Source organism: Colias philodice, chromosome 13 (genome assembly GCF_061535455.1).
Source record: "Colias philodice isolate Cphi_HAF_F1 chromosome 13, ilColPhil1 Martin Lab GWU primary, whole genome shotgun sequence".
Lineage (NCBI taxonomy): Eukaryota > Metazoa > Arthropoda > Insecta > Lepidoptera > Pieridae > Colias > Colias philodice.
The window spans coordinates 3,167,784-3,194,823 of NC_143098.1; the positions used below are offsets into that span (position 1 = coordinate 3,167,784).

The 27,040-nt window shown below is 37.9% G+C and overlaps 1 protein-coding gene across 1 annotated transcript in view; it reads right to left on the reverse strand.

The window, feature by feature from the left end:
- tay (tay bridge kinase) overlaps positions 1 to 27,040 on the reverse strand; it is a 64,829-nt gene that overhangs the window by 4,076 nt on the left and 33,713 nt on the right. Inside the window, exons 6-13 of the mRNA XM_089702220.1 lie at positions 7,414 to 7,473; positions 5,730 to 7,331; positions 5,162 to 5,316; positions 4,701 to 4,842; positions 2,712 to 2,908; positions 1,461 to 1,573; positions 1,021 to 1,172; positions 331 to 459 (exon numbers count right to left, since the gene is read on the reverse strand). Coding sequence (XP_089558346.1) covers positions 331 to 459; positions 1,021 to 1,172; positions 1,461 to 1,573; positions 2,712 to 2,908; positions 4,701 to 4,842; positions 5,162 to 5,316; positions 5,730 to 7,331; positions 7,414 to 7,473 — 2,550 coding nt within the window. The remainder of the gene's footprint in view (positions 1 to 330; positions 460 to 1,020; positions 1,173 to 1,460; positions 1,574 to 2,711; positions 2,909 to 4,700; positions 4,843 to 5,161; positions 5,317 to 5,729; positions 7,332 to 7,413; positions 7,474 to 27,040) is intronic.

Genomic DNA, 27,040 nt, shown 5'->3' on the forward strand with positions numbered 1-27,040 from the left:
AGCATTATGAGGCAGTTGTATAATAATTAGTTAATATTTTAAGATGAATGAAATCATCAAAACTTGTTTTTTATGTTACATTTAGAGATTTTATAAGTCCATATCAATGTTTTTTAAATCCCCAAAAATTATTAGTTCCCTTCTATCGGTCTCCATACTTAATAATTTAATTTTTATTAAATATTTATTTTGACAATTAAATATACCTCTTAGCTGTTTTTAATATGTACATAGGTATTTATTTATAATGTAGAAGACATAGAAGACATTTTACAAAAGCATAGAAACCGGGTACATTTCCATACTTCTATATTAGAAATAATATTTCACCTTAGGTGCATAGGTAGTGAGCGGCGCGGGAGGCACGTATGGCGCGGAGGGGTGTAGCAGACCCGACGAGTACGGGTACAGGTTCAATCCCGTGCGGTACAATGATGACATCTTGTTCACGTCTTTGAACTGAAAAATAATAATTTGGAAAATGTTAAAACTGGAAATGAGTAGTGTCACTGTATGGTGTTAGATCGGTAAATTATTATTATCAATTAGATTTTATAAACATTAATATCCAAATGTAATATCCTGAAATTCTTGTTGATGAATTTGCGTTCTCTTTCCCTTGTACACGCATTCTCCATTAAATAAAAGTATAGACACTAGGCAATCTAAATGAGCATACGATCAATTCAACAGCATACAATATGCTGTTGTTGTGTATAAAATTTCATATAAGTCAGTGAGTAGGTTAAAAAAATATTATTGACTGACTATTTTTTCAAAAAATATTGGACACATAAGGTCATTGACATTCATAATATTGTTGTAGTTATCCCAGTTCGATCGCATTATACAGGAACCAGTCGTCGAGCTCGCGCGTTCAATGTTGTTATATTTAGATAACATGATTCAATCGTAATTGTTTCGCGCCGTTTCCAGCAGGCCGGCGGGTGCAGAACACCCTTTGCGTCCAATGAATGTGTCCATGTGTCCAATAGCAAGTCCATATAGTGCGGTACTCACGAGCAGCTGGTGCGGGTGGTGCGCGTGCGGGTGCTGGTGCACGTGCGTGTGCTGGTGCTGGTGGTGGTGCAGCTCCGTGCGCACGCCCACCGCGCCCGCCGCCGCCAGGAACCGGCTGTCGAGCTCGCGCCGCAGCAGGTCCGCACCCGGGCCTTCAACGTGAACACACATAATATGTGTTAATTACGTAACAAAGGAAAATTATTAACCGCAAACTAGAAACTTTCTTTATTAATAATTTTGCATGTGAAAGGTAATTTTGTGTTAGTTCTAATCCCATTAAATGTGGTAAATTTTATAATGTATATAATGACGATTCGAAAGTGCTTCTAAAAGAAGTCTAATTGAATAATTAAATGTTTGAGTTTGAGTTTAAATCACATGTATTTTTTATACAATTTAAAATGTCTCAAGTACATAATTTTCAAAGTGATACTCACTGGTCTGGAAGAGTGATTCCGCAGAGAAAGGACTCGGGTTGGGCGCAAGCGGCGCGCCAAACAGCGGCGGCGCCGGTGCGAACGCCGCACTGCGCTCCGTACCCGCCGGCCTGCTGGAAGTAGGGCACAATTCGTTATAATCTACTTGTGTCTTTGTTGTTGATTTTTTGACGTGACAACGTCTTATAATTCGATAGAGCCGGCTGCACGCACGAAAAAACATGACTCATGCGGCGTTACCTCGCTCTGAGGCGTTCCGTAGGGCTTGAAGTGCAAGCGAGAGCGCGGAATGAGCGACAGAGAAGCACAATCGGCCTTAAAAAGTTGTCACGTTCGACTATCGTCAGTAAACCGACTTTGCAGACAACCAATTTTTTTAAAGAAAGATGTCATTGCACTAGATAAAATTACGCAATATATATATAATATGCAATTTAATTTATACAGATTTATCTATAAATGCATTAATATAATGACTATAGTAGAGCCATTTTAATAGGCAACATTTGACAGCTCAACAAAATTCAACAACGTAACCTAGTAACGACGACATAGAATAACATGATATCTCGTTTTGTTAGAACTGCACATTTTCTTAACTATTTTCAATTACGATTACATATTTATAATAATAATGACCTATACAGGTAATTTTAAGGTTTAATTTTACTCATAAACCATTCTAAACATAATAAACAATTTCTGATTTAAAGAACTGACGTCGCTACAATTTTGTGTTAATAAACCTTTTTTCTTTTTAAATACCAGAGACGTTACTCTAAAAATCGAAATCTGACATCTAGAATTGAATGCATTGATTACTTGTGAATAAAAATCATCATAAATTAATAAATGAGTTGTGTTTTTTTAATTATGTATTAAACTTGTCTTATTTGCTCCTTAAATTTACTCGATGTTTTTAAGCAGGTTACCTCTCTTCGAAGATAAAATTGATAGACGTCAAATGTTGCCTATTAAATTGGCCCGACAATAGATTGCATTACAATTTTAACGGCCAATTTTTCAATGCTTGGATAAAACTTATTCGTCGAATAACTACCATTTTAAAAACGTATTCTAATTGCCCGTATTTGACAGTTTACGTGACATTTTAATATTATTGGACGGATAAGTTTTATCCGAGCCAACATTCATATTCTTTGTTCAGCTTATTTTTATTACCTACCATTCCTTTGTCATGAATGTAAAATACAATATATTTAACAAATAGACGCTTGTCTGTATACTCACGTTACCCCCCAGTGCGCGGGCGGCTTGGCGCTCGAGCTGATGCTGGGCACGGTGGGCACGGGCGCGAGCGAGTGCGCCAGGTGCGGCGCGGGCGCAGGCGCCGTGGGCGTGGGCGTGGCCAGCGTGGCCAGCGGGCCCATGCCCAGCCCCACGGGCGGCGCCAGGCCCACGGGACCGCTTAGCGTCGATACCGGACCCTGCAAGTAAAATATATTATGACGAATTATTGCTCTCGGGGCTCACTGAAAATCGGTGCTGTGACTTTTTTTTTACGTCACAGATGTTCACCGAGTGATTTCCCCTTTTAATGGCATCATGCTTCACAGACTACACACTTCAATGTGTATTTTTAAGTATTGTAGCATATTATAAGTATTGTATAAATTGTTTTTCATTATGTATGTGCTATGTGCCATTAAATAAACGTTTTTTCTTTCTTTCTTTCAAGTGGTTGGTTCTCGGTTAAGTTCAGCAGCTCGCATAGACAATTGTCATATGAAGACTATAATATCAACAGAACTTATTCAAATACAGGTTTACAAATATGGAAAAATCTTATTTCGCTTTCGCTATCTTCGAATTCAGGTATTGTTGATAATACTGTATGAAACACACAATATTCAAGTGTGTACTGTTAAAAGTACATATTGGCTATTTAATTAAAAATAAATAATAATGTACTATGCGATATAACTAATGATTGAACATCTGATATTTTCCAAATGACATTTGACAACTGATTGTCACCAAAGATCTGTCTGAATGTCGCTCATTGGTGGACACAAACGTTTTTGTTTTTTTTATTGGTAATAGGGAAAGCGCTTGACCACAATCTCGCCTGATGTTAAGCTGAGATGTGGCCTAAGATGGAACGCGCTTCCCTAGAAGGTACCTGCCCCCCTAGGCTTTCTGTTAGCGTAGCGTTCAATAGAATAGACTACGAATGTATGAGATTGATGTAGGCTGTAGATAAACGTATCTAGGCTGTAGATAAACGTATCTACAGCAGAGATGTAACGGAGCTTCGATTCCGGTTCCGTTAAGTCGGAACTTCCGATTAATATTACACTTTCGGTTCCGACTTCGGTTCCGATACTTTTGTATCGGATGTTAATCGGAGGTCGAACGAAACAAAGCGGGCGGCGCGCGACGGCCTGTGCCGAACAGGTTCATACATGTCGCGCGGGGAATCCCCCGACCCCCACTACGTGCACTCTATCATCAATTATTTTTTCACTTGTTAGTTGTTACAAAGCATCAAAGCTTTTGTTCATAAAGTACAATACATTACTTTTGGAGTCCATTTTGATTTAATTTGCTTTAGCTATTGTTCATTTATTGTAATGTCACCAAATGTAACACGCTACTTTGGGTTTTAATTTTAATTAAACTTTAAATTCATTAATTTTATCTTTTGTTCATTTGGAATTATGCCAATTTTTTTTCACAGTTGTTTTTTTATTTTATAATAAAAAATAAAAAATGAAAAGAATTGACTATAAATCATGTTTTATTTGTCCTTAAGAGCGTATACGCACTATGCGGGTAGCCGTCCGGCTGACCGCAAGCACAATTATGTACGTAATATTCATTTCTATGCGCACTGCGATGCGGCTACCGCAGACCGCACAATGCACATAGAAATGAATATTACGTACATAATTGTGCTTGCGGTCAGCCGGACGGCTACCCGCAATGCGGTTACCCGCATACGCTCTAAACAAACTGACCCTGCCTCCGATTTCGATTCCGATTTCGATTCCGATTCCGATAAACCAAATTTGAAAACTCCGATTCCGATTTCGGTTCCGATAAAACTACCTCCGTTACATCCCTGATCTACAGCTTACGTCAATCTCATACATTCGTAGTCTATTCTATTGAACGCTATGCTAACAGAAAGCCACTTGACTAGAGGGGCTGTTCACTCTACGCTTGAAAATAATAATCTTCTTTGTTTCCCAGTAAAATTTAGATGGATCGCATAACAATAGGAACACTAACGGGTATCGGCGCCGGCAGCGGTGCGGCGAGCGGCGCGGGCAGCGACGCCGGCAGCGCGGGCACCAGCGACGGCGCCGACACGCTCGCCGCCGACGCGGCCGTGCTGCGCGACAGGCTGCTTATGTTGCTGCAAGTGGACATACGACATATTAGTTATAGTAGTAAATCGTCACAATTTTCTTTGATAATTATGTACGTTATTTAACAAACATTTTTGATATTCGTTAAGTACATAACAATCATTATATAGTATCATTGCAGATGCTACTAGGAACATGATACATAAAGAATTATTCAATATAATAATACAGCAAGTAACTTTTAGACAGACAAATAAGTATGGTACCAATTCTTAGTGAAAGGATCTTGCCTCGAGTGTCAAAGCTAAGACAAGATTAACAATTATATTTATTCTAATGTGGTTGACTGACTTTTACATATCATACCTGAAACTCTCTCGTTCCCTGCTCGGACTTTGCGTCCTAGGCGAATAGGATAATGGTGCGTGCACACCGGCCGCGCCCAGCGAGCCAGGGGTGTGTGGACGCACACCCTTAGGAGTTTTTGGAGCCACCAGAGGCGATGCAGCTAGGCTCGTCCTCTGAAATAGCCATAGTTATTGCTAATTACAAAATTTAAAGATCGTATTTTATTAAAAGACACAACAACTATGAAATATAAACTAAAACTATGTACAAAACGTTATGTCAGTAACTCAGTAGTTATTCAATATAATGTAATGTTATTCTTATTCTTAAATATGACAATATGCGTAAACATCTTTTCGTGAAACATAAAAAAATATATCAGGCGTAGTTTAAAAGAATTAGTAAATTTTATGTCATGTCATGTTACTAAGAAATAGTTTGTTTTCTGTTTCATTGTGGGTAGTTCTTATAATTACTATTAATATAAATGAAGAGTCTACGTGGCTATGACAAGAAAAAATATACTGCACTGATATAATTATAATTATGAATATGAAAAAAAAATACAATGTTTAATAAAACTCACCGTGTCAGTGGTGTTCCTAGGTGACGCTGCAGATGGTGGAAGGTACGGACTGTGTTGTAAGGTTGGCGCATACGGTGCATATAAAGTCGGATACGCATTAGAATATACAGCAGCAGGAGGGTAGCCATTTGGTGCTAGCGACGAGCTGACCACCGCTACACTATCCGATCTAGCTGGCAGTTCTGTAGACGTCACCGCTTGTCTTGTATCCACCACCGGTGGCGGTAACGAGTGACTTAAACTGTGGCTCGACACAACTATAGCCGGCGCCGAGGTAACCGGGGAAGTGTCCATGTGCTGTGGCTGATGCGTCACCGATGGCACTATAGGAACGGGGTGAGGGGGTAAGGATAAACCGGTCGGCTTTATACTGGGAGTTAGATTTGATATTGTACTCGTCGCCGTAGAAGTTGGCAGCAGCGGTTGGCTAACGTGGTTCGGAGTGGAAGCTAAGGGATGAGTGTTCATTGGGATATGGCTCGTATGGCTTAGAATGGAATGGCTGTTTATTGGGTGACTTAAATGCGTAGCTGTCGGCTGATTCGCCGTCGATGCAGGGATATGACTGGAAGCTATATGATTCGCAACACTGAACGGTGCTAAATGCGACGGCCTGTTGGGATACCCGGGTGGAACGGAATGTTTCTGTAAACTCGCTTGACTTTGATAGCTTGGCATCGTGTGATTGTGAATACTGGAACTTATACTCGAGTTTACATGACTAGAGCCGATCGTGGGAGCGGGGTAGGGACGAGAGGAGGGCGCGGCGGGTGACGCGGGTCTAGTGGCCAGGGTTTGGCTGGGAAGACAGCTGGAGCCCGTGGTCGTCGGCATCGGCATCTGTGGCACGATATTTTGAGGAACATTCGGCGCGACGCGGTTAGGATAAGAGGTAGGAACGGGATGGGGTTGGGAGACAGGTGTAACGTTTCTAACGTCATGGCCAGCGATGACGGTGTGCGGTGGAGTGTGCGGCACGCGATTGGGGAGACTAGGATGCGCGGGCTGGGTTGCGGTCGGCGGTAAGTGTGGCCGCGGAGAGGAGTGGTGCGCATGGAGATCGAGCGGCGCGTGCGCTTGTTCCGCCACCGGCTGCTCGGTTCGCGTTTCATGATTTGTGTGACGATAGTCAGGGAGGGCGGCGGCGGCGTGGGATTGGTACGCAGTGTGCGAGGGGAAGAGCGGTGACGGGGCCGGGGGAGCGGGAGGTGCGGGGGTCGGGCTGTCGGCGGCGGCACGAGCGCCGGGCTGTAGCTTGTTGTTACTGGCTGGTCGTTCAGGTGTATCAGGGCCAGCGGCACCGACGGGTCGCGCGGGTATTTGTGTGGCAGCCTGGCCGTCGATGGCGGGGATGTGGGCACCATTGGGTCTGTGGGGGGTGTCGGCACGGAAGGGAGGCGGGGGCAGGGCCGGCGGCGGCAGCGCGGCGGGTGCAGGCGAGGGAGCGGGTTGCGGCAGCGGCGCGGGCGCGGGGCTGGCGCTGCCGCCGACCGGGGCGCGCGACAGGGCGAGCGCGCCACCACTCCCGCCCCGCGCCACTAAATCGTTCTTTCCGCCGCCTGCTGCGCCTGTCACCCGGAACAGAGAGCCTGCGTCCGATGCCTGAAACATTACATTTGACTTTAATGCTTTATCCGCAAACAACATAGCAATAAATCAAAATGAAGAACAAAAATATACTTACATCGTCCATTGATGCATCGTGATATCTAGGTGAAGCATTTCGACTATTCTCTGGACTCGCCTATAACAATGGAAAATTTAAATTTAATTATGTTAAGAGGGCACTTTTAATCAACTGCATATAATAGGATCGTATCATAAAATCGCCACCTACGAGTTGTATCAATCATTAGTATTCACAACAGTTCTCATATCATGTTTTATGATCTTATTGTTTATTTTTATAACTTACATCCGGTTATATTGTTTGATTAACTATGAAAAAGTTAATTAATGACGTCATTATTTAACCGCATTATATATCCGACGTTGTTTTTCACAAATTCATTAAAAACATATCTTGTTTATTTATAGATATTAACGTCGTCACTTCACTAAATTCTTTATATAAAAAGTGTCATAATAAATTGTTAGACCGACTGGCACGAACAAATATTTCTCTTCTCGGGTAATAAATGCGACGATCAAGAAAAATGAAAGCTTTAATGTCGATAGCCATTTTAAAAGACGTTCTTAAAGATATTTATGAACGAGTCGAACGAAGTCTTTAACTGGGAATGAAAGTAATTACTTGCGGACGTTTACGATCTCCGAGGGAAATGGCTCAATAAAACTATTTGGGTAACCGAGCTGTGCGAACGAGTCGTGATAATAATAATCGCAACAAGTTAAGCGAAGTATTCATTATTTTTTTATTTCATTTATAGAGTACTGTAACTTATACGTTTCAAGATTATGATCACGTAGTTTTTCTTTTAGTTACACGAACATCATTTATTGCTTCTGATTAAATAAACATTTCAGTTATATTTTAAGTTATCACAATACCGATGATTTTACTTGATTTATGCGAAATTTGCGTGATTTATAAAATAACAAATTGTAAATTCCAATTCATACATATGTACATGTTTATAAATTATAATATACGTTAAACAAGAACCTGAATCACACGAGCGTACCGCAAGAAAATATATTTTAATCTTATCCAAAGATGTTGCGATCTCCACAATGGAGAGATAAATCAAGTATAAAAGCTGTACAGAGTTCCGAGTCTTTATACCATTTACAATATAGCAAGAGCTTTATGGAATAATTGTACTTTTTTTTGCTGTTATATAAATTATTAGTTCGTAAAGGGGATTGCTACCGTTATTCTCAATTTCCCTTATCTAGGTTCAATCGATCATCAAAAGAACAAATCGTTTCGGCGACCATCCGACAATTGAATATTTAGATTTATCCGGGGCTATTCGACCCCCGGAGGGCTCGCATCCGAACGGAATTTATTGGACGTTGCATTTTTTAGTCTTATTGAGATGTAGTTAGTTTAACTTGCAATAAATGGAACCTAACTTTTGCAGTTAAGGAACAAATTTAAACACTGTGGTAGTTTATTGTTCTTCCATCGTTTTTATTAAAATTTGCACTCGTCGATAATCTATTTAGTTGTTCATAGATTACCATCACGATTCTCGCTACTTAATTGAGTGATGTCATCTGCGAGCTATATTTTTTCATGCCCATTTCGAGTACCTACGGCTAGTGTTATTGAGGCGGTAACAATGAAGTGATAAATCAGGTATGGAGCGCGCGTGCCGGTACCGTGCGAGTGGCGGCTGTGCGTCCGGTGGCGGGTTTCAGAGTCATTCAAAGGTGCCGCCTTGATTGTGTACCGCGCCCTTTGTGTGCCCACTGAATTTATCTTAATGTTCGCCCGGCTGAATGTGATAAGCATTGTTGCTTGAGAATCATGACATTCGACAGTTATGCAGTACAACATGCTGAGACAGTATGAAGTTTTTACAACCATGGGAATATTCTCTCAAATTTTACGTTATAGCCGTTAACGGGCAGTTTAAGACCTTGAAATTAATATTAATACAAATTTAAATAAAATTAATTTGAATTTATTAACAACACTTTAAATTAATATTAAGGAACATAAATTATTTTTTTCTTCGTGTTATTTCATCGACTAGATTAGCATTTAGATTTACGATAAAAACCAAATCATAGAAACCAACAGAGTATACATATATTTTAATTCAAATTATAAAAGAATTATTATATGGCAAGCATTCAATTATTAGTATCAAAGAAATATTAAACGTGTTGTGAGCTTTAATGTAGGCCACGGCTAAGCGCCAAGAAAAAGCGTTTGATTGATATAATTTTCAACGCAAGCTTTTTCTTGGTTTGAAATATTTTTCCACAAACGAATAGGCGAACATAATAACGTAAATTTAAAAGTGAACCGTGAATTGTTGAAAATATTTTTGAACCTCGGCTTCGCTATTAGCGCTAATTTATACATTGTAGAAGTCAATAAATAAACATCGTTAGGCATTCAATTCCCCGTTATTATTCAACGGCGAATTGTTTGTAGCCAGTCGGATCGTTGGCCGCTTGTCAAAACGAGTCAACATTAAAATAGATAATCATAGAGATATTAGCGATGAGTGATGTCGTGTCGGCGACTAATAATAGTTCCGTCGAGCCCACACCGGCCAGAAACACGCACGAGTGTAAATAAAGTAGCAATAAAAATAAACGACCCCATTAGTCAGCGGTGTCAAAATAAAACTTTGAATATTAAGTCGACTTTATCGATTAGATTTTAACAGACGATAGCGCGGTACCTACCTACGTTTGAATAAAAACAATACACACCTCGATGGCTACGCTCGTTTGTTATACGATTGTGTATCAGAGTACTGAGTAATGAAAATCTTCAAACAACAGGTATTTTAATTACGAATTCAGAGCAGATATTAAAGTATAATCTCGCGACTTCAGCCGCGGGTGCTTCCCCCGCTATTGTTGTGAAGGGAGGGCCGGAAAAAGTGGCGTGATAGCTTTTCGCCCCTCATTCGAAATTCTAATACTTCCACAAACTTTTAATAGGGTAGAACTTAAATTCAACGGAATACAGTCTGGCAGCGAAGTTCAAACAGAAGTACTGATCATAGCCTTTGGCGAATTTATAATGGCCGGAGCTTTCTTATTAAGTATTTACGACAGAATAACAAATACAGAACATTACTTTGGGGGCAATTTATGAAATAAAAAATCTTTTCATAAGACCATTCTTTATTTGGTTAGTGAAATAACATACCCATATTCGTATCATTGTTCATTAAATTATTAGTGTCAGTTTTATTTAAGCTAAAATGTTTATAATGCGAAATATTCGAACCAATTGCATCCAATAAACTCAATCACAACACGATTTGTGGTTTAATTTCAACAATAGCCCGTGATTATTGTATTGCGGTTAAAACATCTAACGATATTTCGCCTAAAAACGTAATTGAAAATGCCACAAAGTGCTATTAATTTTTGGAAATGATTAATTAATACAGTGAAACAATTTTGAATATAAATAGTGTATAAGTAGACGGGTTTTTCAAAAGCCGAGCAAATAAACCTGCGCGAGTCGTGTGAAAAAAATACTAAGTGCCCGTCATGAATATTTAGCACGAGAATTGTTTGTTCGTGACCCGAATTTATGCTGCATAAAAAATTTCCTACTATGTGACACTCCGTGCATTGTAAACAGATCGGACGCGGACAATATGTAAAGGTGACAAATTAAAGGACATGACCAGAACATTGACGATTCGTCTGCGTGGCAACCGCGTGACTTTTCCCTAACTCATTTCCATGCAACATAAAAACTACACAGCCCGTGTTAATATTCATGAATTCCTTGCTTAATATCACGGGCTCGACGTAATAATCGCAAACCGACGTTTCCGGCATTAATTAAATTGTAGAGAATATTTCTGAATCATTGATACCGTTATCAGATTACTCAATAAATATTCATAAACATTACACTCCAGCTCGTTTTATGTGCATTTACCGAGTTAATGAATATCGCCGGGAGCGGCCGTCAGCTCAGCGGTAAACATATTGAACTTGCTCCGATTTAATTTGTTTATCGGCCGTATTAACAATCAATCATGTTCACATCAAATATTTACCATCTATTTGTGGATTTGATAAGTAATTGGATGGAAAATACAACGTATTCTTCGCTCGTGTTTTTTGTCGAGTCGAGCACTTCAATCGCTTATAGCTACCTAGTACCTACTAAGTACGGTAAATTGACGTAAATTAAATAACTAATAGCTGTAATCATTATTATCGTCGGTAAAAAAAAGATAAATTATCATTTTATGCGAACAATTGGCCATTTGCGCAATTAGTAAAGAGTAAGGACAATTCACAATACACAATTAAACGAATTATGTAATTTAAGCGCGAGCTTTTAACACATTTACATAGTTGGCAAAGTAAAATAATTTGTTCAAATTGACAATTGATATTAATAGCGTTTCAATTAAACACGCTTAAAACGGGAAACTCAGCTGCAGTAAATTATATTTGCCCGTGGAACAAATTAATAGGTACTGTAGCGTTTTGATGTTATAAATAATTTATAGTTGATGTTGCGTATCTACGGGCATAAATTTAGAATTAATAGTCGGGCAATGGAAAGCATAATTATGTCGTTACAAACACTGCCGTAATGTTTGACCGCATTCGAGTGTAATGGCTACAGATCTGCATGCCAAGTTAGCTTTGTTGATTTGACCCACAGTTGATGTTATGAAATACGTCCGTGCTAATAACGTTTTTACAGCGATTGATAAGGGAATACATATATTGTTTTTAACATAGAGGGTATTTTTTTACACATTATCGTGTATTTTAGGTATGGAATATCATTTAAATAATCCAAAATAGTTTCAATACTTTGGCTGACGTCAATTGATAATAATTAAGACGAATAAAGAACTAGTTTTTTGCACTATCAAAAATATATTTGCAAGAAACTGAACGAAGGTCATGAAAAGTATTAGAGAACAAAATTATTTATAGATTTTTATTATTCAAATACCTTTTGGATATTATTCGTTTCAATAAATTAAATGTTTATTTTAACTGATCGTTTATTTAATGTAAACATTAATTTATTTTTCGATGAACATAGTGTAAATAGCGTCAATTTAAAAAAGGAAAATAATGGTACCTATTATTGAAATTTATTTGATTCATAACAAACATATTTTAACTTTAAGATAAATGTAATTGTCATTATGTAACGGGCAACGGTTAACGTGCTCTTAATCCAATTGAAAGCCATTGTTAACTTCTGTTTATATACAGGTAAGTATACCTCATTCTCTGTCTCATTTTTGACCGGGGATCGCTTTTGGCCGTCTTTATCCGTTTTCACAGCAGCTGCAACACACTTCTCACTTTTGTCACTTTTATTGTGTGTCACCGTACTGTCCTCGCCTTTTTGCTTCCCGCCTTTTTTCTTGCTTTCTTTTTTACTACCGCCCTCAGCATTGCTTTTGGGCGAATCTTTGATCCTCACTATGGCAACTGTTGTTTACTTTACACTGATAGTGTCACCCAATTTTTGGATCACTTTGTACACCTTTGACGTGGGTCACAGGGTTACATTAAATATAAGGCACCGAAACTTAAAAGCACATTAATGTTAAAGTAAACGTATATTATAGAATATTGATACAAAATCTAAATGCATTAAAATCAGTCAATCACTTCAATCCTGTCAAGAGCACTGCAATCCTTAGCACTGTAATCCAGGGAAATGCATCCGTTGCGTGGGCTGGGGCGGTCCGTCACCGAATAAAAATAACAATAGATCGCGAAGTCGCGGATTGGAGACAAAAGAGTGACGCGCTCACGCGTGATGTCGGCCCGGCGGCCGAGACGAGAATGCTGTGCCGGTCCGAACGCGGCGGCCGGTCGTCGACGTCGCCCACCGCGACCCCGCGCCCCGCGCACGCGCCGCCCGCCCAACAAAACGCTCCGTTGAGCATTTCTCGCGATACAATACACATGTAAACGGCACTCACGAGCTAACACATGCTTTACCTTCGTGGGCATGTTTCGAGTCAGTTGACGTTTGATAATAAGGTATAATACGGACTGATAGTAGATTTAGAAGCCTTACGATTTCTTCCAGTTTTTAAAAGTAATGTAACAACTTAACAAGGTATTACAAAGTCTTTTATAACGTCTCGTCAGTCATTTCACAAAATAGTAACCGCGATAGAATTAAGAGACTAACTCGAAGCAGAATTTGATTTTATATCCACATTTAAAACAACAGCAGTCCAATAATATCATTAGACTGTACTTTATATAAAATAAACATAGCATTCGAACAAAACCAAATTGAAAATCCAATAATCGTGCAAGTATGTAGAGTCGACATCATATTGCGAGCTCATTTTATCTTTTAAACCCGAGCACAAAGGTTCAAACTTGTCTACACAGATATTTGATTTACAATACCGACTCTACGTGTTCCATTTCAACGAAGAAAATCTTGAATTGCGTAGGGATTGCAATAAAATTGAGGATAAAATATTCATTCAATGGCACAATCGTACATTTTATAAAGCGCTCTCGGAAAATATTAATTTGGTAATTTATTTGAGATAAAAACGAATGCAGGAATCGTTTTATATCTGAGAATCTGAGATGATAAAATACTTAAAAAGTTCAGATAAGGGGAGGACTTTGTGATTGTCTGGTTAACCATGAATTTTTTTTTGTGTTTTAGATGAATTGATTTTATGAAAAGAGAAAGAGAAAAATAAGTGAATCAAAAATGCATATAAATAAAAGTTACTGTATAAACTGACGTTTTGGCGGGAATCACTTAAACACTCAACACTTTAAATTACTTTATTTTTACTTATTAAAAAAAGTACTTCAAATTGAAGGCTTCACGTATTTGCTCTTGCAATATTTTACAAGGAAGATAAAAAATTTCAGTGCAAAATAAATTACTAAACAGATTATTAAAACTGATTCCAAAATGGAAACACATTCATTTCAATTTAACATTTGAATAAACAGATATCAAATTGATTGTTTAATGTTATTATGCCTACATTGTAATTTGTAACCGCATCAAAGCGTGCGTGTATTAACTATTAACAGTGAAATGTATTCAACATCACTTTGTACATAATTACAAATCACAATTTGAATAATTAATTAATTAAATTGTTTTTATAACAAACTCAGAGCCACTTTATACTTATTATTTATGAGCATACTACAAAACATTTTTAAAATAATAAAGATGTAAAGTAATTTTTTATGTTATAAAATGATGAGCGTTATGTATGCCTTAAATATTAGTATATATGAATATATCCTTTTTCTTTATAATATTTAATTTCTAAATTTATATTTAATTAAGTTGTTTATAATAGAAACACTTTTTATTCATGATGTTGTTTGTTAGCCTAGCATTTCTTATTTATTATAATAATAATTTATAATCAAATCGATTTGCAATTCAACAGCTCAATTAAAACATCATAAATTTTTAAATTAGCTGTATAATAATAATTAATTACCAGATATAAAATAACGCAACCAAAGTTATGTTATATATTAACATATTGTATAAACGAAAATGCAATAAATTTAAATTTATGTAAATTGAGAATCTCAAAATATCATCAGATAATCACAACACTTAACATTCAACGTGAATTTTAATGGCAATTAGGTTTGACTGGACATGATAATTGTTTCCGGAATTGATTACGTAGATTAAGAACGGTTGGCTTCACTTGCAGCTCGTTAATGACGTAATAAAAACGGTGCTTATCGATTTAGCGGTTATTGCTTGTGAATTGCGATCGCCCGCAGCTATCATTTTATTCAACAAACAATTTTGCGTCAATCTTTGTCGATCGCTATCCTCGCCTGTAACATGACGCAACGACACGATTTGCCAACCGCAAGCCTACGGATTGACAAAGGTGATTAACACTTACGATAGAGTGCCGGTTTATTGCGCTCAGCCCTCGGGGTTTCTAATGAGGGAGAGCCGGATCGCGATAAGGATCGAAGCTTTTTCAGCGAGCGATAAATTTCCGGAGTTGCCTTTATTAATTACGTTAAATCACCATTTCAACGCTCGCTATTACACCTCACCGTTTGTTTACTTTTTGTAAAATTGTGGCTTAAAACGACTCGGTATTTCGAAAGCGTCTCGTAATCGCATTATGGTATTTCATAACATTCATATGAGATATTTTTGTACGGTAAATGCCGAACAACGACAAACAGGGGTGAGCTCCGAATTGGAGGGAATTGAAAATCAAATAACGTCAGCGGGATTTATTTCGAACCTCATTCAATTTGCGGTGAACGTATTGTTCAATTGTTTTTGTGTCGAATGTATTTTAAGAGCGCTTGGTTTTAACAAATTTACAGTTCAATTATTGATAGTGAAATAAGCTATATTTTTCAGCTCTATATAAATTCACAGTTCACTGTTTCGTCGTATTCAATTTAAAGAGAAAGTGTGAAGTGTGAATTTGAAAGTGTCACATAAAATGTAGGTGTACATGCAGTGCACGGCATTGCAAAGTTATACATGTACTAAACATATTAATGCTCGAGTGACTTGTGTGCGCGCTCTCAGAATCGTAATGAAGAAACACAGTCGCCTCTAAGCGAACCGCTTTTAGGAAAAAATTAAAATGTAGAGCTATATTTTTTACCGCAAAACCACAACATCCGAAATTAAAACAGCGATTTTCACTCAAAACGCATTGTAAAATCAGACCCGCCGAAACTAAACAACAATGGGAATGAAAACAAAAATAGCAGTGGTTTTTAAATTCAAAAAACCTTTGTGACGAGCTCGGGGCTCGTGCTAAGCGTTAGTAGTGCACTAAGAAGTTGCAATCAGGATTTGTGACAAAGAAACCGGGGACGGAAATATGCAAGAGCGTCGACTGCACAAAGGGATTCTCCGCTCGGGTTTTTTGCGAAGTTACAATAATGTCATCCCGTCTCGTCTAGTTCACGATCACAAAGCGGTGACATGTGGGTGACATACTTACTTATGCTCTGATATAATGAAAACTGATCAAAACACGACACTAGCCTCGTACGAGTGGTTATAGTGTTCAGTGTCAACAGGGTGCGGAAGTTGGGAGGGGAAATGCAGTCGACGATGCAGTGTGAGGTGACATAAAAATTTCAACGACTGCGTTCACTATCCACCGACATTATCTAACAGAGTAGGTATGCAAGTGTTCCGACTTCCAACACTTTCATATCTTTTGAATGAAACCCTCTTGGGAATAATATAGTCTCCTCAGCTGTTTATTTCAGACGTTTATACAGATTGCAAACCATATTTACACGACGGCTACGGAAGAACATTAAAGCTATATTCTAACAGTATATTCATTATGTAAAAGCAGGAGAAATAAAGTGCAGCGGCGGCAGGGCAAATGCGAAACTGACGAGGGTCGGCGAATTTCGTTATAGACGTGAATAAATAATAAGTTATGCTCGGCTCCCGCAGTCTATCGAGCCTTTGTTGTCGCTATATTATACGGTAGGATTACGCCAGACTTAAGCAATTTACAACGCTAATCGACCTTTGTCCGCCAATTAATTAACACGATTGTATAATATTAACATTATTCGCAATCTTTTAGCTTTAAATGCATTTTCGTGTTTCATTCTCAACTCACAATTGCAAACGCTCGAAACAAAACGAATGAAAAAATGGTAACAATCGCTACGTAATTTCCATGCAGGAACAAAGTCGTCTAAAAATGTTCTACATTTTTGATGCCTGTTTCATATATGAATACTTTAACAATATTTTTCATGGGAATTGTTTTTAGTGTACACGTTAAATTAATAGCAGCGGCTTTTGTGAAATATTTTTATTGAAGCTGTCAACGGTTTTAAAATATTTTGTATCAAATGTTATTTAAATTTTGTGCAACATATTTTTTTATTGTTTGAGTATAGAATGGAAAAGTTAATGAATTTCTACCGATTTGTAAAACCGTGTTAAACAATAACGTGTACCCAAATTAAATAGGCGAAATATCTGAATTAATTCTTGAAAAATAACTGTGGCTATGAATGTAACACAGACGATGCTAAAGGCGGTGCAATGTACGAAAAAACAACATCGAGAAGAAGCACGCGACTGGTCCAGATGGATGATTTCGATCTTCGGAATGTTTTCGGCTGCCAACTGGCTTGTTTGAACATTTGACAGCATCGATCAACCTACGCCAGCGCGATACGCGATCTCGCATATCCTCTAAATCACTGGGTCATTTCGTTTATTTATTGTTTTTACACTCGATTAAATGACTACTTCAATTATTTCAATGTTCACTCGTTTTGATATCGAGCTATTTATTTGCTTTTATTTTTATTGTGACTCTGCAAAATAGCATCCAGATTTTTGCAATCCAACTATCAAAAATGAACAGCTATTCACAATCTTTTGATGTTTTAAGATCAATAATAATTAAGTATGTAACATGAAATTTGCAAACAATATAAAGGTGTTTTATAACAAAGGCACTTGTAAAAGTAAGGATATCACATCAACAAACACGCGGCGAGCTGGCTCACAGCTATTTCGTTAACAAAGCGCAGTTTCATAAGAGGATTTGGTCAAAGAGAAAGAGAATTTCGACGCACGCTTTGTGCACCAAATTGAATTGAATGTCATGTAGAGCGCATTCTGTATGCTCAAAGGCAGTGTAATTGCGATCTGGCGGCTCCATTTAAAATGAATTCGTACAAATCTCGGCTAAGTATGGCTGAGTTGTAGGATAGTACTGCGAAGTGACGTTTAGCAACCGGCATATGCGCTCGAAATCACGGAGCCATCCATTCGTGTCGCATCGACTTGGTGCCTTGCCAGGCGCTTTGTTTTATCGTTCTTCCTAACTGCTTGGCATCTAAACAATGTTTTCATTTAATAATACGGAATTGCAATTGATATTTCAATTTATGTCGGGCTAATGTACCTCGCTATTTGTTTAGATACAATACAAATATTTGATCAAGCATTAATATTATTTTAATTAACACAGATGAGCAGACAATGCACAATTTGTTGATTTTACTTTTCGTACCACTTTATTTTGATTCAAATTATTATTTTAAAAGCTAAAACCACTCAGGAATATTAATTTACATTTCTTTATTTGTGAACGAGCAAACGAAAGCAAAAGGAATCTAATAAAGCATTATACGCTTTGATTTTTCTAATAAAATTATAACATCGTATAAAGGGCACAACAAACCAAAAGAGATAAAGAGAGAACGTAATAAAAACAGTTCAATTTTAGGGGTATTTTGTCGAGGTTATATCCATAAACTGAGCAGAGCTAGGGTAGAATAGCTTCCCCCTGCCGCCGCCCCCTCCCGTTCGCTTTCGCAGTGCCGAGTAATGAATAAACTCACTAAACACAATTTCACGATGAGAGTAATCGGCCCACTCTTTAACACTTTGTACGACTCAGATTTTCAATGTGTAAACATTTAACACCGCTATTTCATATAACGTATTTAACTACTTCATTTATATAAAAATTACAGAACTATTAAGTCGTTAAGAGAACTGAGTGTGGTTACGATAATAACACGGTAGCATTTTTGTCATTAATTCTGCAGTAGTTAAGTCGTTCATAAAACAAGAGAGGAACAAATGCGAATGAGGGGCGCTAAGTGTAATTAAAACGAGGTACTGTGGGACCTACCCTTTCGTATAAAGTAATTCTTGCTCACATAAAACTCAAGACGTAATAGCTTCGGCGACCATTGTAGGGTTCTGTGGTATCCAATTTAGTCGCTGACTTGCGACCGGTCTTGGGACTCTGTTATCTTAAGTGGACTGAACGTAAAGCACTTGACACTAAAGAGTCGTTTAGGGACCATTGTCAAATATCAACCCTTTTTTGACGCCGCAAATCTCGACGATACAAATTTATTTGACAAGGTGTTAAGGCGAAGAGCCTGCCATAATCTCTTAGTGACCCCAATTTTGTCGACGATTACTAAACTGTATAATATCAAATAAAAAAAACAGACGCTATCTCATGGTGTCAATGTCTCTCCGTCTTGAGCAACTACGGTTGAATTTCAATTATATTATTAACTTTAAAAGCCTCCAATTATGTGGTATGTTTGAAGTTCTTGTCTATAATTATAAACAGTTAAATTAATTCTCTAGTAAACTTAAGTCGTTATAAAATTATAAATGATTAATGCTTAAGTCCGCGTTATAAATTTATAAATGATTAATGATACAGGTTTTTAAGATTACGGCAACACGAGCGATGTCATTAGAATTTAAATTCAATTGGTTGGTTGGAGAACAAATGAATAACAATTAGTAGGTATCTTAGCAAACTATACAATACAATTTATTGTACGAGATATCATAAAGCTAAATTAAGTAACTCAAAACTTTCAACACGACACTAAAGTTGTAAAACAAAAGTGATAGAGCTAAAAGTTTATTCTTTTAATATTGTTGTCTAGTGGTGGAATTGCACTTGCCAACTCTCTGTGTACTCTTTTCAGTTTTTTTTTAATAGTCTAATGATAAGTTAAGATATAAAATTTACTTATTAAATAAGTTACAATTCATTCCAGTAGTTTCGAAAATTTCCAGACACTATAATAAATCTCGAATTAAATTTGCGTACAAAATAAACACAAACCCATTAGAATAAATTACTGTACGCTTATTCAATATTGCAAAATGGATAAGATCAAACGGCCAAACTCCCAACATCAACACAAGATCCGGCTAGTCGTCTCTGGTTTCAAAATACATTTACTTCGGCAACGCGAACTGAATATAAAGAGGGAAAACTAAGCGAAACGACGAAGAGCAATGAGGCGATGCATAAAGTCGCTCCGAGACAAAGTATAAAACAACAAAGTAGTCGACGCATCTAGCTCGACGGCATAAAGAGGGAATAATCCCGCAACGTACGCCGTAGCGCCGGCAACGAGTGTTTTAGCGTCCATATAAAATAATGATCTGTCTTCTCGTGCATTACTCGCGTACAATTTACGATCCGACAAAGAGTAAATCTATTTCAAGTTTACACAATACTTTATTAACAAGCAGCTCGGTTAATACGTGGAAACAATAAGGATTTGTTCGTTTCACAATTTCGACTTTGTTACGAGATACTGTGCCAAAACTATAAAAGCGTACAAGAATAATGTATAAACTCTTCCTGTAGGAGAAAAAGTAGAGGTATAAAATACGTAAAATTCAATCGGTAGCAGTATATTGTTTTAAACGATTTTTGTGTCCGTGGGGCGTGACCTGCCACGATGGTGAAGGTGATAAGTTTATACCCGCAGCGATAGCATCAATAATAACTTTACCGCTTGTCCGTTTGATGAATTGTGAATTATATTACTTAAAACCATTAAAGAAATAACAAATGTTCAAACATTTCTTAAAGACTTTCACCTCGACAACGATCAGATAATGCGCTGTAAAAACCGTATCGCCATAACAGACGTTTAGTGGAAGTGGAAACCGATTTAGTAGTGTCAGAGTACGGCGAGGTAATAAGATAAACACGAGACGGGGACAAAAAGCACCTTAATGAGCTTGCGAGAATGTACACAGGAGATATTACGGGAGTCCGAAGTGCCGCCCGCTACGGACCGGTTGTGCATGCTCCAATATTAAGGCTCATTTTAATGCCAGTTCGTATTCAATGCTAATTGAATTAGAACAACCGGCAACACACAACACTGGTTAGTGTTGCTTTAGTTAATTAGTATTGGCCATATAAGCACAACACATTTTTTCAGTTAACCACCCAGTTGTCAATTAAATTAATACGGAACTAGTTAACTGTACACAGTTAGATAAACAGCTGCAAATTGTTTATATATAGATCTGGAGTTAGTCTAGCAACTAGATTGTATAATTTCAAAACTATTATTCGTTAAATGTTACACGAATAGCTGTCAGAGTTTGAAGACTGTAGCCAATTAGTTAAGTCTATATTGACACAATCTCGTTATACGGCATCGGCATTAGTAATGTATGCATGAATATTAATGTAAAATATTATGTTTGTCCACAAATATTCCATGAGTAATCTAAATATTTGCCGTGTTGCGAGACAACAGGGGAACTGTTAAAGCGACTTCTTGATGGATGTGTGTTATCAGTGCACTTAACTGTCTAAAGGCGTAATGTAAGTAACATTAGAGCAAGGAACGAGCAATTAATCCAGAAACCGCACGCTCAAACGACTCTGTCTCGGCTATGATACGATTAATCTCTATGGGTGGGGAAGTGGTTGTACGTATACTTAAACACCTGTCATCCCCCTCATCTCTCTACGGATCGCCTAACTTAGATTACTTTATAATAATTCCTCGAAATTTCACTCTAGGCGGTATGTATAAATTGGCTTTTGTCATAAAGTTGGCGCATTATTAATGGATTACAACATTTCAAAGTTGTGGAGTGATATAGTCGACCACTTTATTACGCTGTCGTCGCACGCTTAATTTTCGTCGTCTTTTCGTGATCGCCACTAACGACCCTGAATGATTTTCGTAATAAATAATGGGCGTCGTAACTTGGAAAGCGAAACCTTATTGTAGTAACTCGAGTTTGTCCATTTACATTATTGTATTTTATTAATCGCCGTGAAGTTGTTCCTGTGATTATAAACTTTTAGATTTATCGCTACAAAAGCAACGCTCGGAGGCATGAAAATAATTATACTAGATAATTTGAAATTAATGAAAGAACAAAGGCTACCGTCGAATAAATTACGGGCCTTATGTGGATCGTCGGCATCTTTCTTGGGCATGTGAACTTTGCGATTGGCTAATTACACTGCAGGCGGCCCTGCGAGTGGCCGCATTTCTTATTCACTTCTTCAGTTAATTGTGTCACTAATTCACTATGACTAATTAGCAAACCAAATACGTCAGAAAATGGTGATTTTGCAGATTTTTTCACGCAAGAAAAAGATTTACGGAATGCCAAGTTTATTTTCGCGTTTATAACAATTCCTTAACTTTTTTGCTGCAATAGTAAAATAAATAAAAAAAATCCGGTTAAAGCCGTACTTTAAGTTTCCTACTGATATATACAAAAACCACCTGTGAATAAACTGCAACACGAGCTACGTACACGCGTGCCGGGCACGTTAGAACGTCACAAATGTGAAGCGCAGAGATTGCAGCGCTGAATAAGGCTGAAGGCGTTTCGTACTCAAAGCACGTTGACATCCGTTTATCAGAGAGCGCACCGCAGTCGGGCGCCGTGACAAACGGAATCGCAGAGTGCATCCCGAGTGAGCCGCTGATCTGTCGAGAGATATCTCGACCTCAGCGTCGAGTGCTACGGATAATTACGGCCCTTTGACGACGAAACTTTGGCCAGCCCGCCATTCAACCAAAATATTTTTCTCACAGAAATCGATGCGATTTTTCACATCGACGTACAGGATATTGGACGTCAAGGACTTTCGAGTCGACATGTGAATATAACAGGTTGTTTTATATTTATCCATGAGAAAACGTTTGATTAAAATCTATGAAACATCATTTAGGTCTATTAAATGTTAATAGTCCAGATCGCAAAGTTTTTTCAATCCTAATTTCATTATAATTGCAAAGTAGATCCATGGATTAAGAGCAAATTATAACATTCAATATAATTAATTTGAATGAACGCAGCGATCTGATAAATAAGCTTAATCACGTAGAAGAATATAATTAAATGCCAATAAAGAATACTGAGTAATAAGCGGCTCGGTTCAACATTATGAAGAATGAGGCTACATGAATTCATGAAGCCCCATTAAGTTATTAAAATTACAATTTGCTTCATTTAAGCAAGGTCTTATTCAAGTCGACCCGGTTAGCGCGACAGTATAATACGAATCTCAGAAGTTTTCAAGCGAGCAAGCTTGCGGGAGATGAAGGGGCGGTGTAGCGGGCGTAGGGAGGCTTGTTATTACACCCTCTCACCTACGCAAGGGGTTTCAGCTCTGAGCCGTACTGTCGCACAAGATTAAGACGCTCCTCGCTTTACTGTTAACGCTCTGGCTTCCGTTCTACTCGTTTTGAATAGCGTCAAGAGCTCTCCTCTTTCTGTTCGCTAACTTTAATATAACACGATCGGTTGTGTACTTTCTCGACTGCGCAAACTGCAATATGAAATGTCTACAATATTTTAAATTTCAACTCCGTGCATCTTTTATGCGGGCGATGCGATGTTATAAAATATTTATCATACTTCAAATAAATCTATTCGCGGAGCATGATGAACCTTTATGATGTTCGACGCGTAAAACTGTAGGATAAAGAAAATCAGCCGTAACGTACGTGTAGGGTCATAAAATATAAGCCGCTATCAAAAACCATTTATATTAGGCCGTTATGTTTCACCACTCGGGTTATAAATAAAAGTGCTGAAGAAAATCCAGATGAGACGGAAACGAAATAAGTTTAACCGAATGGGAGAAAGCATTATCATTGGCTGCGAGCGAGGAACAAAGAAAATGGTGGATAGCGAACGTACGAGAGTACTTTATAGGCGCGTAAATATGTTTTATATCCTTCTACTGTCTGTTATACACTGGCGCGCCGCCGATCCACTCTCACGACCGTTCCACTCCCGCCACCCTCGCCTGGAGGGTTGCTTCGCTCTCGGAAATGCCGAGCTTTAATAAAACATATATTTTTCCGAGCGAGGAAAATACTGGGGAAACTCGCAATTTGTTCTTTCACTTTATGCTCGTTTACAAGACAAAAGTGGAACATTCCAGAAACATTATGTTAATCACGTAGTTACGTACATAGTTTATTGTAATTTATAAAAGTTATTTGAAGAACATTTCATACGTTATGAAAGGGAAATAAGGTGCGGGGGAAAGGCGCAAGATTGCGTGTAATGGGTGTGTGGTGTCGTAAAATGTTCGTGGATCGTGTGGGGCGTTTATGTTGTTGATCATTAGGATTGTACAATATAGCGGTGGTTGATGGTGTCGCGATGACCCTTATCTCGGCTGCGGCAGTGTTCGCGGGCGTGGGCAATTTATTACGGTTCACGTCGGCACGCCGCTACCGTATTAACTCCCTAAGTTTAACACTAATTGCACGTCTTTATACAAATGTAAACTCGTTCTATTTGCATTTACGTCTTCTTACTCGACATAAGTATGTCTTAAGAACGAAGGCGTCAACGATAATAATGATCAAGACGGAGGAGAGCTGAAAGAAGTGCATCGGTAGCGGCGTTTAAAAAACCGTTGAAAAGCAGTTTAAATACAAAATCAGCGGTGGAGATTAAATTATTTTCTCGTTGCTTTGAGTATTATAAAGAGTCTTAAGTGGCTGGCGGTCGAGAGAGCGCTAAGGAAAAATTGTTACGAGTTAGAGTGAAACCGCCAACTCCCAACACACCCAGACTCCACGCCATAAAATATTACAGTAAATGAAAGAAGCTCTTTCAATTAACTGAGGCAGGTTTGCGTAAGGTAAATCCTGGCAAGAGGCGGCCGTCAGTGCAGCGTCGGGAAATATTTCTTTCGAAACGATTTAACTTTTAAACGTTAAGTTCTATTAGATGTGGAATTTCAAAGTAATTAGTGTACGTGAGAGCGGGAACCGTTTTGAATTCGCTTTTATTTATATACTCAGACAATTTGTATTTTAACTTTAGATTGCAGAATGAAATGTTTATGTGTTTATACTAGTACTGAAAATGTTTAAATATTTAAAGATAGAGTTGTGTTTTAATAACCTCATTAATTTACATGTAGAATGTAGATTAGAGAGGTTGTTATATATTTTCCAGGCAATAATGAGCGTCTTTTACAAGAATTGAATATTATAGTAAAATGAAAGCTTTGCATTTAACATAAATCCTCTCCCTAAAACATTTTCTATCTATCATAATTCATACATCCGTAAGCAACTTTAGGACTCGATAGATGGCGCTGCATCCAGCGATCGAACGTTATAATTCCACTTGGTTCTTCAGAGACCGTTGATTAAAATCGATTTAAACAACTCGCATGCCCATAAAGAGAGCAGACAGAGGCTGTCAGGCGAATATTCATGTTCTATTAATGTGTCTTCCCCTCGGCAGATTGCGTTCACCTTTGTACGAACGATCTAATCGACCAGAAGTGATACCAGCTTGATGTATGATGATGGAATTCACTGTTGGAAACCTTTGTGCGCTGCGCAATTGTTTTAATATATCCATATCTAATAATCGCCTAGTTTCTGTATTTAAGTTTCTTTATTTAATAAGAAAGACTATGTAGTACTTTTTATCATGAAATACCGAGACGATAAATTGCGAAGGTAGAAAGAAATTTTACGAGAGACAGATTGATAATTTTGCTTGAATACAGCTAGACGTATTCGTCCCTAGAGACATGACCTGCGAGGCTCTGCTATACAAATACGAAGAACAACGAAATAACATTGATTGTCGATCCTTGTTGTAAGTTCTGTGAACTTATGAATTTGTAATGTACAGACATAATAACTTGTCTAAACAATATACATTACACGTTTTAAACGAAGAAATAGATCTGGAACTATTTATATAGGATTAAACAAAGACCTCACCCAATCACAAAGTTAGTGGAGGCAGCGACGAACATTCATAGAAAATATCTACTAATAATAACGTCCAGTGTCCACTATACATAAATGACATTTACATGAATTGTAAATTGTATAATTTACAACCTAAACCACACATTAATATAAATGTCTCAAAAACAATAGATTCACAAAAAGTACAATCGCAAATGTAATACCTCCGCTTGTCTGTGGGCAGGCGGGTCGTAAGCAATTATTCACAAACAACTTGCGCCTACGGGCTGCGGTCGGACAGGGTGGTCGGACCCTCATTGCCTGTTGCCAGTCCCCGTTACCTCGGCTAATAGCGTAGTCAACTAAATGCGGTACAGACTCGCATCTTGACCGTACACGTAATCAAAGGTTCGAGCTGAGCTTTGGTAATTGAACGTGGAGCAGAGCTACGGATTAGCGGGACTAAGTATCGTTAGTGTGTGCTACATTGTACGTATGTTATTTCAACAATGACTTCCGTACGGGATTAAAGGCTTAAATTACATGTCAAAAATTATAATGGTTACCTTAATTTAATACTCTCGTACTGCGATGACGGAGATAAACAAATTGTATCAAAATACTTTTCATATTTCTAAGAAGATAAATAGATCCGCTCGGATTAATCTCAGTTTGTATTTCAGGATATTCGAAACAAAAAGAAATATTTTTCTGCGAATTCCGATTACGCTATTTGAAAAAATAATAAGACAAAGGAGCTTCATATTTCAGAAACAGATTTTAATAATATAAAAAGCAAAATTTATATCAATAGCGCTCAAGTGTTCCATTGTGTGATTTTATACGTCACATGGATTATATCACAAAGAGTTATCAGCAGCTTGTTCACTTAACTCGAACAATCGCGAGTAGAACTACTTAATGCTAAAGCAGAATCAACAAAAATCGTACCGCCGAACAATAGAACTATTCAACGTACCGAACATATTCACGAGAATGAGGAAGTCAAATAAATTAATGCAGAGCGCAAACTGACGTTTGCAGCGATACCCGGGAAGCGTCTACGTAATTACCCAAACGCGGGCGGATTTGCATATCAAAGTAGAGGAATAATTGAACTCCGAGTGTAAATAGCCGGAGTTGAATCGGATCTAGTTAGT